The 14,727-nt window shown below is 40.9% G+C and overlaps 1 protein-coding gene across 1 annotated transcript; it reads left to right on the plus strand.

Annotated features, from left to right (window-relative positions):
• Positions 1-439: 439 nt before the first annotated feature.
• Positions 440-1,416, plus strand: LOC108914892 (the record flags this gene model as incomplete). Its single annotated transcript, XM_018720807.1, has 1 exon — positions 440-1,416. A coding segment is annotated over one exon (977 nt), but the record flags the coding sequence as incomplete, so codon positions are not given.
• Between the last annotated feature and the right edge of the window lie 13,311 nt (positions 1,417-14,727).

Here is a 14,727-nt window from a genome sequence, read left to right on the forward strand (position 1 = left end):
TGTTCAAAAAATTTAGGTGAAATCTAGTAATATAGACTATCAGGAGAATTACAAAACAGTTGTGAAAATTCGAAACCAAGGTGAAAAAGTACAATAGACTTAAACATAATCAGTGATCAATCCCGTAGTAGCTCTATTCTACAAATTGGCTCCCTGAATGACTGATCAATGCCATAGGGAATCTATTCTGCTATTCGGTTCGTCACGTAGGTGATCATTACTACGATAAGTTTATTTTGCTACTGTTACCGACGAATAGACACACACACACAGACGCACACACTGTTAGGATTTCTGGCTACCTAGTGTATTACAGGGACCGATACAGACACGGAGGAGGCGTAGCTCTGCTCGTAAAGAGAGATATAGATCACTATATGTTGCAGATTCCTCAGCTAGAAAACATAAAAGCCGCCGCCGTATCGATCCGTACTCGCAGGTACCTGTTATCAGCCTCCTTATCTCCCGCTCACCGATCACGTGGTCGTAGAGACGTGGCCCCAAACCGTAACAATCGGAGACTTTAACGTAAAATCGCCCGAATGGCACAGCATGACCACCACCACGCGAGGCAGGGTGCTTCTGCAATTCTTGCAGAACCACGAGGACGTTGCAGCGTACGGACCCGATGGACCGACGTACTACGGTGCAGTTGGAAGACCAGACGTATTGGATATCACTTTGCTCAGGGCAATATCGATGGCTGCCGATCTGGCGATGCACTACGAGGGGGCGACGAGCCATGCCACCATTCTCCTAACCCTAGGAAACGAGGGTCGCGGCGAGGACACCGTTGCCAAGCGGCGGACCGACTGGGGCGTATTCCGCGCAGAAATGCAACGAATATGCGCACCCATTCCGGTCATCCGCGACGCAGCGGACCTCGAGGCTGTCCTCGCGAACCTTGAGATGGATATCCACACCGCCTTGGAAGCCAGCACCATGGAGAAGACGGAGAGGAGGATAGCGAACTATGCAGGTGTGTTACCTCTTATGCTGCAGGACCTAATCAGGGAAAGACGTGCGGCGAAAAGAAGAGCCAGGAGGACAGCACACCCCCTGGATAAGCAGACGTTAAACCAGCTGAACCGGAAGGTAAAAGCGTCCCTAGAGGAGCACTACCAGGACTCGTGGCAACGACATCTAGAGTCACTGAACCCCGAAGACCGCAGCCTGTGGACGATGCAAAGGGCGCTGAGGACCACCCGGAAGCCTATGCCTCCGATTCACAGAGAGAACGGGATCGTCTACACTAGGTATGAAAAGGCCGAGGCATTCGCCGACAACCTCGAATTACAGTGTAGGGAAAACTTTCACGCCGACGAAGACGAGGACCACGCCGACGAGGTGGAACGACGCGTACGGCGCTACAAACGCCAACCCGACAGGAACGACATCAGACGGGCGACATCCTAGGAGGTGAGGGACATTCTGCGGCGCCTTAACCCCCGCAAGGCACCTGGATGCGACCAAATCGGAAACCGAATACCACAAGGGAGTGATGGCGCTGCTCAACATCGTCAAGGCTATCCTGAGACTGCGAGACAGGGACAGCCGTCTCTGCCTGCCGAATAAGCTAACCCTCATCAGAGCAGTACTGCAGCCACAGCTGACGTACGCTGGAACAGCGTGGGGACACGTAGCAAAGACGCACCTAGCCCGGGTGCAAGCTGTCGAGAATATCGCTCTCCGTTGCGCGACGGGAGCTCCTTGGTTCGTCCGCAACAGCGACATTCGCCGGGATCTGGGATTCACCTTAGCCCTGGAAGCGATCAGGGAGCGCGCGAGAAAGTTTTTCGAGCGCGCCGAGATCCACAGCAACCCGTTGATCCGGAACGCGGTGGGCTACTGATCCGAAGAGGCTGCCGGCAGACGCAGGCGGCCTAGACATCAACTCCTGGACGCAGGGTGAGTCGAAATTTTTCTGTCTGTTTCAGGACCGCCAGGATCAAGAGATGAAAACGACGACACATACACACACACATTTCCCCCTACCTTCCTTATTCCACTCTCCCCTCCCGCGCTAACCGAAGGGCCACCTTAGCAAAGCGCCTCCTAAGCTGCATAGGTCATGCAACTTCACCCAAAACCACCACCACCCCCGGGGGTTCACACAGACGAGCCGGCGAAGAAAGAAGAGTGCCAGAAGAAAGGGCCCTAGCCGGCGGGGTCCAGCCAGGACAGGAAGAGGCCCCACGAACCGATCGAATCCGGCCGCATTGGCGGTCCGGAATGACGGGGAAAGGACCTATCTCTACGAGGCGTCCGGGCCTACAGCGATGAAGTGGGTAAAGAACGATAATCCCGCTCGACCCCGCTCCATCCGAGGTCATTTAGCACACGTTAAACCAACTGAACCGGAGGGTAAAAGCGCCTCTAGAGGAGCACTACCAAGACTCGTGGCAACGACATCTAGAGTCACTGAACCCCGAAGACCGCAGCCTGTGGACGATGTAAAGGGCGCTGAGGACCACCCGGAAGCCGATGCCTCCGATTCACGGAGAGAACGGGATCGTCTACATCAGGCATTCGTCGACAGCCTTGAACCACAGCGTAGGGAAAACCTTCTCAACGCCGAAGACGAGGATTGCACCGACGCGATACGTACGGCGCTATAGACACCAACCCGACAGGGATGACATCAGGCCGGCGACACCCAAGGAGATGGGGGACATCCTGCGGCGCCTTAACCCCCGCAAGGCACCCGGATGTGACCAGATCGGAAACCGAATATTCAGAAAGCTCCCTCACAAGGGAGTAATGGCGCTGCTCAACATCGTCACTCCGTCGACTGCGAAGAATCCCCGCCAGGTGGAAGAAAGACGACGTCATCTTCCCGATAACAGGTAAGAATCTAATCTTTGTTGCCAGTTACAGGTCCATCAGTCTCCTGCCAATGATGAGCATGGTAGCGGAGAGGGTCATCCTAACCAGACTGCGTGAGAGCTCGAACGAATTGCGAGTCATCCCCGACGAACAATTTGTCTACAGCAGCGGACACTCAACGGAGCAGCAGATTCTCAGGTTAGTAGAATATCTGTCTGCAGGTTTCAATAACCGAGAATCCACCGTGGCTGTCTTTCTAGACGTCGCCAAGGCCTTCGACAGGGTCTGGCACGATGGGCTTCTGGCAAAGATGCTCGACTTTGGCTACCCTGTCGGACTGGTTAAACTGGTAGAGTCCTTCGTCAAAGGCAGGAAGCTGCGTGCGAAGGTGGAAGTGGCCCTATCCACCTATTGAGACGTCTAGACAGGCGTCCCCTAAGAATCCGTGCTATCACCGCACATGTTCAACATCTATGCTTCCGACATGCTCAGAACAGATCGTACTACCGTGTGCCTCTACGCCGATGACATCGCCATAACGGCCCATTCCCTGAACCCCGATATGGCGAAGAGGTACCTCCAAAGTGATGTAAGACTGTAACGCTATATTCTGTGCTATATTTTAATTTCCAGACGCCTCCGATTATTTTATTTTATTTAGTTAAGTATCGCAAGTAATGTGCTTGCGGGTAAATTCACGGGGTGGGTTCAATCTGCAAACAGGGGTCAACCTCGCCCGAGTATGACCGTGAAAAAAGAAAAAAAAGGAAGTATCCATCTACAGAGAAAAAAAGAAAAGAGAACGTCAAGTAGTTTAAAAACAAATAAAGAAAAGGTAAGTTTTATCTTCGGCTAGCTTTCCGCGCGGTTTAACCATAAAACTACTAATATGGCTTTCGCTTTACCTTAAAAAAAAATCTGAGAAATTTCAATACAGGTATATTACCAAGTACATAAATATATATAATTAGTTATAAATGGGGTGTACTCATTTTATTGTTTTTTCTCGCAGCGACAAAAGAAAAACAAAAGATCGGGCCTCTTGGTTCAATTTCATCTTGATCAATCGCCCATAACATATAGGCATAACAGGAGCAGGAAAAAAAAACGCCTACAGATAAAAAAACGCCGGTGTTAACAATTTTTTTTAAATTTTGCTTTAGATAACGGAGAAATACAAAATAACATGATACGAGAACTTAAACATCCAGCGCTTACCTTCCCAGACCGAGCACCTAACTTTCGAGAACACGTTTTACAGATTTCCAAGACTTGTATCTTGCTAACACATGTCAATACCAACAACCAAATAAAGGGAGATCGTTTACCACATGTACATAATTCACCAACTGTCTCCCTTAATCGGGACTCTTGGCTCCACACAAAAGTTGCACTTTTACGCGTAAGTTTAGTTAAAACCAAAACTCTAGACGCAAAATTGGGAATAAAACGTCTATACCATGAAACCATTCCCAAGAATGGGCGTACCTCTTTAACTTTCTTGGGTGCTGCAGGCATTCTACCTTAGTCGGATCGGTATGGAGGCTGTCTTTATCTACGAGGTATCCTAGGTATCGCAACTCTTCCCTTAAAAAGTAGCATTTATCTCTGTTAAGCGTCAATCCCGCGTCCAAGTGTGTTTGTAATACCTTGTTCAAAGTTTGCAAGTGTGTCTCAAAGTCTGGAGAAATTATTATAATATCATCTAGATATACGAAAACCGACGTCTAAAGTTCCGCGCCCTGCACTCTTTCTACAAAACGTTGCCAAGTGGCTGCAGCATTGTGTAACCCAAACGGCATACGAGTAAACTGATATAAACCGCGACCTGGCACTTAAAAGCTGTCTTTTCTTTACTGCCTGGCTCTAGTTCGATTTGCCAATAAGCCGACTTGATATCAAAAAGAACGCGCACCACGTAACTGTCCTTTTTGGTAACCGCGTTCACCTTTCGAAAATCGACACAAAACCTGTAATCTCCCGAGCGCTTCTTCACCATAACTACAGGAGACGACCATGCCGAACAAGAAGGCTCGATAACTCCGAGTTTTAACATATTATCTATCTCGCTATATATAATTTTGAATATAAGGTGAAACATTATAATATCTCTGCTTTATTGTCGGGCTATCGCCTGTGTTTATTTCATGTCTTACACCTTTCGCGCACCCTAAACCAGATCCCATTTTATCAAAGAAAACCGAAACCATAGCTTCTAGCTTAGATTTTCCATCACTACCCGTTGTGTCTATTGAACAACTATTTAGCATCGAGCCCATACCTTTTCCCTTATCGTCCCCAAATTCCCAATGATTGTTAGAAAAATCAGTAATAATATTCATGTCGCGCCAAAAATCTATACCCAGTATAATATCTACATTAATATCTAATACTACAAGAGCTTTAACTAATTTAACTTTAGAACCTAACTCTACAGGAACATTTACTACTCCTAAAACACTACACGTACTCCCGTCGGCTACCCGGACTACCTTATCGTACCTTTCTAAATTTAAATCAAAACGTCGTAACTTTTTCCAGCCAACGTTACCAATCACCGTTTGTGTTGCACCTGATTCTAATAATCTTACGAGGCTAATACCAAATATTGAAACCTTAAGATAAGGACGGGAATCATTCCCTACGAAGTTAAAAAATGAGCTAATACGATCCCTTTTGAATTCCATCCGCACGAACTCTACCCAGGCTTTCCATGAATCATCAACTGGTTTAAAATTTTTTTACAACGTCTACGATCGGCTTGTCGATGGATGCCGACTGGCATCTCCGTTTTTTGCAGAGCAAGTGCATTTATATTTAGTTGTTCCCTCTTTACCGCAGCGGAAACGTTCGCGAGGTTTAGAACATTTTGCGAATGCCCGTCTTCTTTACAGTTCCAGCAACGAATACTTGAAACCCTTTCCGCGCGCCTATCACGAGTTCTGACCGCAGATCTACTCTGATAGCTTGGATCTTCATAAGCTAAATCGGGCTCTAATAAATTATTCCCATACCTATCTCCCGTTACCTTAGACGAAAGACTTCTAGGGCATTCCAACTTTTTACAGTGTTTTAAGATCATTTACCGTGTTATAACTTGCGAGTCCCAACTTATCAATATAATACGGTTCGAGAAGCCTATAAATAATTTCCAACTTGTCTTGGTCCGGTAAAGGTACAGGCAATCTATTAAACATATTTAGAATTCTCGCGAAAAATTCACCCACTGGTTCGGAGGCCCCTTGGTAACTTTTCCGAAACTCGCATAAGAAATCTGTTTGAAATCCATCTGGTAAAAATTATTTTTTAAGCTCGGCAACAAACTCTGCCCATGAATGTATATTACCGCGCAACGAACGATACCAGCTTTTAGCTCGACCGTCCAATATATCTACATAGATCTATAAAGTTTATCTTCTGTAACTCCGCGAGCGACCCGATACTCTTCGACTTGTTCCAAAAATTCGCTAACACTCATAGCCCTTTTAGTCTCAGTAAACCGAAGACCCCACTTATAAACTGAAGGATTATATTGTACGCGAGGACTAATAGAAAGTCCCACACCGATATTTGCCTCCGCGCCGCCACCTACCATCGGATCTGCTACGACATGCGCATCTCAATTAAACTCGGAATCTAACAATGTTTCTATTTGCTCTAGTTGTTCCTTCAAATTATTAACACTGACTCTCAAATCTTCCTCACCGGGCGTAAGTCTACTAAGGCGAGCGTATAAATGTTTAAGCTTCGCATCAAAGTAACGCATATTACTGCATGTATTCGAATCAAAAGTATGGTTGGCTACATAAGTTCCTAAGTCAACAATTTTACGGTTGCATATTTCGATTTCATTTCATTATCGTAACCTCTAACCTTTAACTCATAGGCTACTTCATCTCTGGTTAATTTGTCCATTACTGCTAGGTTTTTCCTTTAAATTTGTGCAAATAAACCGAAAAATCAAGGTACTATAAAAATCGAAAAGCAATAAAATAGTTCACCCTTGACAAATAATATTTAAAATTTACTATCCTCAACTTTACTTTGTTCAAACGTAGTGTGACCATAACAATAAAAAAAATTCACAAATATTATAAGTTCTTATATGGAATTCCTTAAAATGAAATAAAATAAAATTTTTACTTTAAAGCATTTGAAATCCAAGAACTTCTTTATTACTTCTTCTATAAAGGATTATTTTTTTTGTTTAAGCCCGATATATCATCTACTCGCAAAAATACTTTAGAGCCAATTCAGTTACCTAACTGATAGGTAACAAAAAGTGTTAGCTATAATTTGTATGGACCACCCTGCATATACACAATTGCAAAACATAAAAGTAAATATCAATAGCTGCGACACACACGTAAATAATCGTAGCTGCAGCGGAAAACTTTAACTAACCTAACCTAGCCTAACCTAAGCTTATCTGACGATAACAAGTAACACCTAATTAATAAAGCATTTCTTAAACACTTACAACAGGGGTTGCAAACCGGACGTAACCCAACGAGTTGACACAAAATTGTATAAACCAACCACTTATACATACAGTAAATATCAAATAACAAACTTAAATTATACCATCTTATACATAAATGCAAGACATTAGCGTAATACGAACTCTTTAAACAATTAAGTACTTCGTACAGTCAAACTGTACTCAAATAATATATCGTCTAAAACGACAAGTAGATCATGGTAACAAAACTTAAAATATGCGTTAAACATAAATTGCAAAACATGTTCTATAAACTGCATAACAAAAAGCATTGAAATTAAAAGAAATATTAACTATAATGATAAACTATAAAATTTTCTTTTTCTTTCCTTTTTTTTAATGATAAGAAAAATAATTGTTAAATTTTGCAATAAACCACCAAAGAAATCTACAAAATTTTAAATAAACAGAACCTAAATAAACTGGTCAAAACTATGTAAAATCGGGCGCCCCACGTTGGGTGCCAAAATCTGTAACACTATGCACAGCGTTCGCAGCCGCCTGTGTGATTTAAATTTCGAGACGCCTCCGATTATTTTATTTTATTTTATTAAGTATCGCAAGTAATGTGCTTGCGGGTAGATTCACGGGGTGGGTTCAATCTGCAAACAGGGGTCAACCTCGCCCGAATATGACTGTGAAAAAAATAAAAAAAAGGAAGTATCGATCTACAGAGAAAAAAATAAATAAGGCGCCAAGTAGTTTAAAAAAAATAAAGAAAAGGTAAGTTTTATCTTCGGCTAGCTTTCCGCGCGGTATAACCATAAAACTACTAATACGGCTTTCGCTTTACCTTCAAACAAAACATCTGAGAAATCTCAATACAGGTATATTACCAAGTATATATATAATTAGTTCTGAAAATTTCGGGTGGTATAAGCTAAACGACAGGACGGTGAGTGCACTCTAAAAAAAATGGGGTGTACTCATTTTATTGGTTTTGTTCGCAGCGACAAAAGAAAAACAAAAGATCGGGCCTCTATGAGGTACTCAGCCTTAGTTCCCTGTGTGCTCGTTCACCCAGGGCGGAATGGTAATTTAATACTGGCCTCCTCGGATTGTGCCACCCTGTTGTTACCATGAAAATTTCCTATTGCTATTGTTTTTGCACTTCTTTACTAGCTTGCTCTCGAAACGTCACTTGATCAAACGCCCATAACATATAGACATAACAGGCGCAGAAAAAAACGCCTACAAATAAATAAACCCCGGTGTATACAATTTTTCTTTTAAATTTTGCATTAGATAACGGAGAAATACGCTTACCTTCCCAAGCCGAGCACCTAACTTTCGAGAAGACGTTTTTCCAAGACATATATCTTGCTAACACATCTCAATACCAACAACCAAATAAAGGGAGATCGTTTACCACATATACATAATTCACCAACTGTCCCTTAATCCCAGAGTACGAAATTGCTATCCGTTCTTAAACGACAAATTTTGCTTTCGTACCGCTGTTGTCTTGCCAAAATCCCCTTTTCTGGACGTTCACACGGCGTAGCCTAGTCTCTGATTTTTTTCGAAGCGATAAGTTTTAAATGTTTCTAACAAAAAAAGGTTATTTCTCCGTGTACTCAAAAGGTGTCGTTAAGAGTACCGAACATAAATTTATTTTGGCGGTAAATACAGAATTCTACTAGCGGCATTGAAAAATTGTTACAGGACAACTAGAGGACTGGTGCAACAGGTGGAAGGTGGCGATCAACCCAGAGAAAAGCACAGGTAATATGTTTTCTCGTAGATACCGAACGCGCCCCCAGGGACACGTGAAGTTCAGCGGAGAAGACATACAGTGGTCAAGTACCTAGGGGATCGCACGCTGACGTGGAAGCCGCTCATCGACGCTGTAACGCGCAAAGCGAGGATGGTGGGGGCGAAGCTTTATCCGCTTCTGTGCAGCGACAGCCGTCTCTGCCTACGAAATAAGCTAATCCTCATCAGAGCAGTACTGCAGCCACAGCTGACGTACGCTGGAACCGTGTGGGGACACGCAACGAAGACGCACCTAGCCCAGGTGCAAGCCGTCGAGAATATCGCTCTCCGTTGCGTGACGGGGGCCGCTTGGTTCTTCCGCAACAGCGACATTCACCGGGATCTGGGATTCACTTTAGCCCTGGAAGCGATTAGAGAGCGCGGGAGAAAACTTTTTGAGGACGCCGAGATTCACAGCAACTCGCTGATCCGGAACCCGGTGGACTACCGACCCGAAGAGGCTGCCGGCAGACGCATGCGGCCTAGACATCAACTCCTGGACGCAGGGTGAGTCGAAATTTTTCACGCACGCACGCACGCACGCACACCCGCACGCGCACACGCACACACACACACACACACACACACACAAACGTCGACGCCAGTCGTTTGCGACGCACACACGACACTCCCGGGGGTTTACAGAGACGAGCCGGCGAAGAAAGAACAGCGCCAGAAGAAATGGCCCTAGCCAGGACAGGAGGAGGCCCCATAAACTGATCGAATCCGGAGCGTTGGCGGTCCGGAATGACGGGGAAAAGGCGTCCGGGCCTACAGCAATGAAGTGGATAAAGAGCGATAATCCCGCTCGACCCCGCTCCATCCGAGGTCATTTTTCCTGCCAAGGATATTGCCGGCGACGGCATAAATATACATATAAAAGGGATGAAATTTCGAGAAAAAATTCAGTTCCGTTTTTATTGTCGCAAAAATCGTTTAGATTTGGTTCTCGCTAAAAGTTATTAGTTGTGCTGTAAAAAGTTCAGTTTTAGTGAAATTAGGTAAAGCTTAAAGGGTATTTATAGAGGATTCTCTTTAAGTCGGTTTGTAGAATCCAAAATTTTTTTAAATTATTTTTTCCAAAAGCCATACAAGCTCATTCACTTCATAAATTGTTTTATTTTTGTTAATTTCAACGCCTGTATCTCATAAACGGTGGCTTTCTGCGCCTATGTTCATAGAGCAAAATGATGTTAATTTTTGTTGTTTAATACTTTCCGGAAGTTTGTCCATTAAAATCTGGACTACCCAAATTCGTTTTATTTTTCCTTATATCGACGCTTTGTTTACTTGGATAATATGTCTTATAACTCGTAAACCATTCATTTTTCGACAAAAATAAAAGGTTTTTTCATCCGGAATGTTTCAGACCGTTATAAAATGTATTCATATTACCAATTAATTCAGTGGCGTAGAAGTTTTATTTTAAATAAGGAAACGATATCCTTGTTTCTCCACCACTAGTTTTTGAATTTGGACTGTGTACATACAGAACTAGGAGAAATATTTGAAAAAAAAATGTGTACCAAATTTGGATAAATTTGATGAAACGGTTTTCCAGATATTTAAAAAAATTGTTTTATTTTTGTTAATTTCAACGCCCTGTATCTCATAAACGGTGGCTTCCTATACCTACGTTCATAGAACAAAGTGATGTTAATTTTTGTTGTTTAATACTTTCACGAAGTTTGTCTATTAAAATCTGGACCACTCTGTATATACAGAACGTACAAAAATTTACCAGACCAAAATAAGGTTAAAATTCTTATAAAATATTTTTCAGCGATGCACTCTCACTGAGTTACAGGGTGTTGTTTAGAAAAAAATATTAACATCTTTCCGCAATAACTCAGAAACCCTTTAAGAGATTTAAGTAATTTTTGGGAGAAATGTGCATTTATTAAAGGTCATTAAAACTACATAGTGCTTATTCCGATTTGACGCCAGGGGCGGCCTAGGCCAACTTGTCCTCAAGATTATGTCTTCATAACTTTTACATATCCTAGTTTTACGTAATTTTATTACATTTTCCTGAATCTGCAATTGATTCTGAACAAAAAATGGGCTCTTGTTTCATAGCTCAAAAATGAACCGTTTACGAGTAAATTAGGTCTAAAGTATCGACTGCATTAGTTCGTAGAAAAATGCATCTAACGGTTTTATTTCTTGTTATCTAGTAGGTACCTGTCATTATCAATAACAAAGTTGTTTACTGTTAAGGTACAGTTTCCCATGTAGCTACAGCTCAATGAATATGAAGAAACTAAACAAGTTTTCTATGAATTATTCAATATTTAGTTACGTATAGGGGAACTAAAAATAAAAATAAAAATTATGGAACAGAAACGAAATTATGTTAGCAAAATGACGATATAAAAAATAAAAATAGAAAAAATTTATTTCAATAAGAATGCTCGAAATGCTGCCCATTTTGACCAAGGAATTGCAAACCCTTCCCAAATCAAGGGTTGCTTGAATTTGCTCGGCGGCTGCATTAATTTTTTGAAGTAAATCGTCTCTTGTGTTACTGGGTTTGGCATACACCTGTTGCTTCATATGACTCCAGTAAAAAAAAATCAAGCGGGTTATGGCAAGGGAACTTGAGAGGCCACATAATAGGTTCATTTTTCCCAATCCAGCGTTCTGGAAAATGTAAATCGAGCCACGAAGATATCTGTCTTCCTACTCGTAGGTGCTCCATGTTGTTGGTAGTACATTTAATTTCGCAAAGCTAAGGGAACGTCATCTAGTACGCCATCAACAATATTTTCTAAAAAATCCGTGTATCTCTCTGAAATCAAACGGTCTACAATAATTTGAGGAGGCAGAATGATTCCGTTGAAAATTGCTCCCCAGACATTTATGGAGAATCTTCTTTGAAACGCGGAGGGTCATATCACATGCGGATTTTCAATAGATCAAACATGAAAATTTTTTAAATTATTTATAGCATTTCTCGTAAAGATAGTTTCATCGCCCCACAATATCTTTGATGGAAATTTTCGTCATTATCGATATTTTATAACAACCTGCAAAATTGTATCCTTTTTTCGGAATCACCAGGATGCAAAGTTTGTACTTTATGTAGGTGGTGTGGTATGGGTGCAGTTCTTCTCGGTTTAAAGTTCTCCAGACGCTGCTTCATGAAATACCTACTTGCGTTGATATTCTTCGGACACTTGTGGAAGGATCATCAACAATAGCAGCTATTACATTTTCTTCTAAAATGCTTGCATCTTCCAAATTACCTCTTATTCTGGTATTTCCACTTTTAACACTACCGGTCTCACGGACTCTTTGAAAAACTCGTTGGAATACGTGCTGTGAAGTTTGCCTTCTGTTTGGAAACTTGCGTAGATACTCTCGTGAGGCCACCGATCAATTTCCATGACAGAAACCGTACACAAATATCATATCGGCATATTCGTTTGAAAATTTGATAATACTTAATCTTGTTGTTTTGTAAACTTAATTTCTCGTAATTTCGAGTACCGTAATTAATTTTAACATGTACGCTGGTAAACAATTTTGTTTCTTATAATGACAGGTACCTACTAAATAACAAGAAATAAAATCTTTAGATGCATTTTTCTACGAACTAATGCAGTCGATCATTTAGACCAAATTTACTCGAAAACAGTTCATTTTTGAGCTATGAAACAAGAGCCCATTTTTTGTTCAGAATCGATTGAAGATTCAGCAAAACGTAATCAAATTACATAAAACTAGGATATGCAAAAGTTATGAAGATATAATCTTGAAGACAAGTTGGCCTAGGCCGCCCCTGGCGTCAGATGGAAGTAAGCACCATGCATTTTTAATGAACTTTAATAGATGTACATTTCACGCAAAAATTAATTAAATCCCTAAAAGGGTTTTTGAGTTATTGCGGAAAGTTGTTATTATTTTTTTCTAACCAACACCCTGTAACTCAGTGAGAGTGCATCACAGAAAAATATTTTTTAAGAATTTTAACCTTATTTTGGTCAGGTCTACCCCCTGGTAAATTTTTGTACGCCGACACTGGAACACCCTGTATACAGAATAACGTGTACAACGGAAGGCCACGGATTCGTGGACTCGAAAGGTTTAGGTTAATTCACACCTATATCCGAAATCGCTTCGTTTGGCCGCAAAGTTCATGAAATTTTTTGAATTTTGTAAATAACTCGAATACGTATTATTCGAATTTGATTGTTTTTGGGGTGTGGACTTTTGCTTTCAATCTACATATTTTGGTGTTATACAGTGTTTTTTTAAATTTAGAACTACAAAATTGATATAGGGTGATATTATTCGTTCATAATTTTTTCCTCTTTTGGGCAACTTTGGGCAGCAAATAATGTCAACTATTTTTTATTTGATAAGTGGAAGTTTTTGGGCCTCTTGGAGAATTTTGATTAAATGAGCGGTTTGGGTACAAAAAAATATTTTTTTAAATGTATACATTATCTTGACACCCATATTACAATACTTAACAAAGTGCTAGTAGGCTATGCTTTTGTAGGTTGACTGTAATTTCAGTTTGATCTTTAAGTCATTGTACCTGCCAATTCTTAATGAGTGCTTATTACGATAAGATGTACCAGATGTTATTTCATTCTGCGATATGGATATACACACGTACGGCGAATTAGAGAACTTTTTTTGTTATTACCGTAGCAAATTTGCTTGGCTCTCTTTCCACAATCGACATTTCAAAATAAAGTTCAATCGTTCCCTCTCTCTCTCTCTCTCTGGAATAGTGTACACCATGGTTAAGGTAATTAAAATGTTTAATTTTGAAACACTCAAAATCACACTCAGGTCACAAGACAGCTTCCTAACGACTACTGGGCCTTTCTTAACATGTTTTAATCGAATGAAATTTTTTGCGAGCTAACATGCTATAATTTTCTATCCAAGTCAAGGTTTTAGTAGGATAAAGTTCAATAAATAAAAGAACACTATATTTTAAATCATTGCCAACGTTTCGGTGTTATTTTACACCATCCTCAGGGCTCTAAAATACAAACTATGTTTTTAATAAAATTCGTTAAGGTATTAAAATAAAAAAAAATACAAATACATTTACAATAATTCTAAAAAAATGTTCCTGACACAATTACCATAAAACACTAAAAAGAAAAATTCTAAAACAGCTCTAAAAATAACATAGGTATTATTCACTCACCGAAATTTGAAGTGTCTTTTGTCCAACTTAACAGTTCTAAATATTAAGAAGATGATATCTAGATACTTATATGTGTATTTATAATTCATGGAACAATTTCAATGCGGTTTTCTTTCACAGTAAAAATTGTTGTAACGTCTTAGGTACTATTCAGCAGAATGACAGTAGAAAAATACGTTGATTCTAATGTGTGTAGATATCATGCTTCTTTTTCCTCTTACTTTTTTCTTTTTCTTTTTCCCTTTTATTTTTACAAGAGAATTTTATCAATTAAATTATAATAAACCAAGTTTAAATTATCTATATCCTTCTTCGTATTAACACTATTAATTTTTTTAATAAAAATCATTTCCTCGAGTAACCTTTTTGAAAGAATAGGTTGATGCCCAAGCAGTTCAGTTTTGTCAAATTCAAAATGGTGATTGAATTCTTTTGAATGTTCTACAAGTGCCGTTGGATGTAAATTATTTGG

The sequence above is a fragment of the Anoplophora glabripennis genome, unplaced genomic scaffold (genome assembly GCF_000390285.2).
Source record: "Anoplophora glabripennis isolate ALB-LARVAE unplaced genomic scaffold, Agla_2.0 scaffold1401, whole genome shotgun sequence".
Taxonomy (NCBI): domain Eukaryota; kingdom Metazoa; phylum Arthropoda; class Insecta; order Coleoptera; family Cerambycidae; genus Anoplophora; species Anoplophora glabripennis.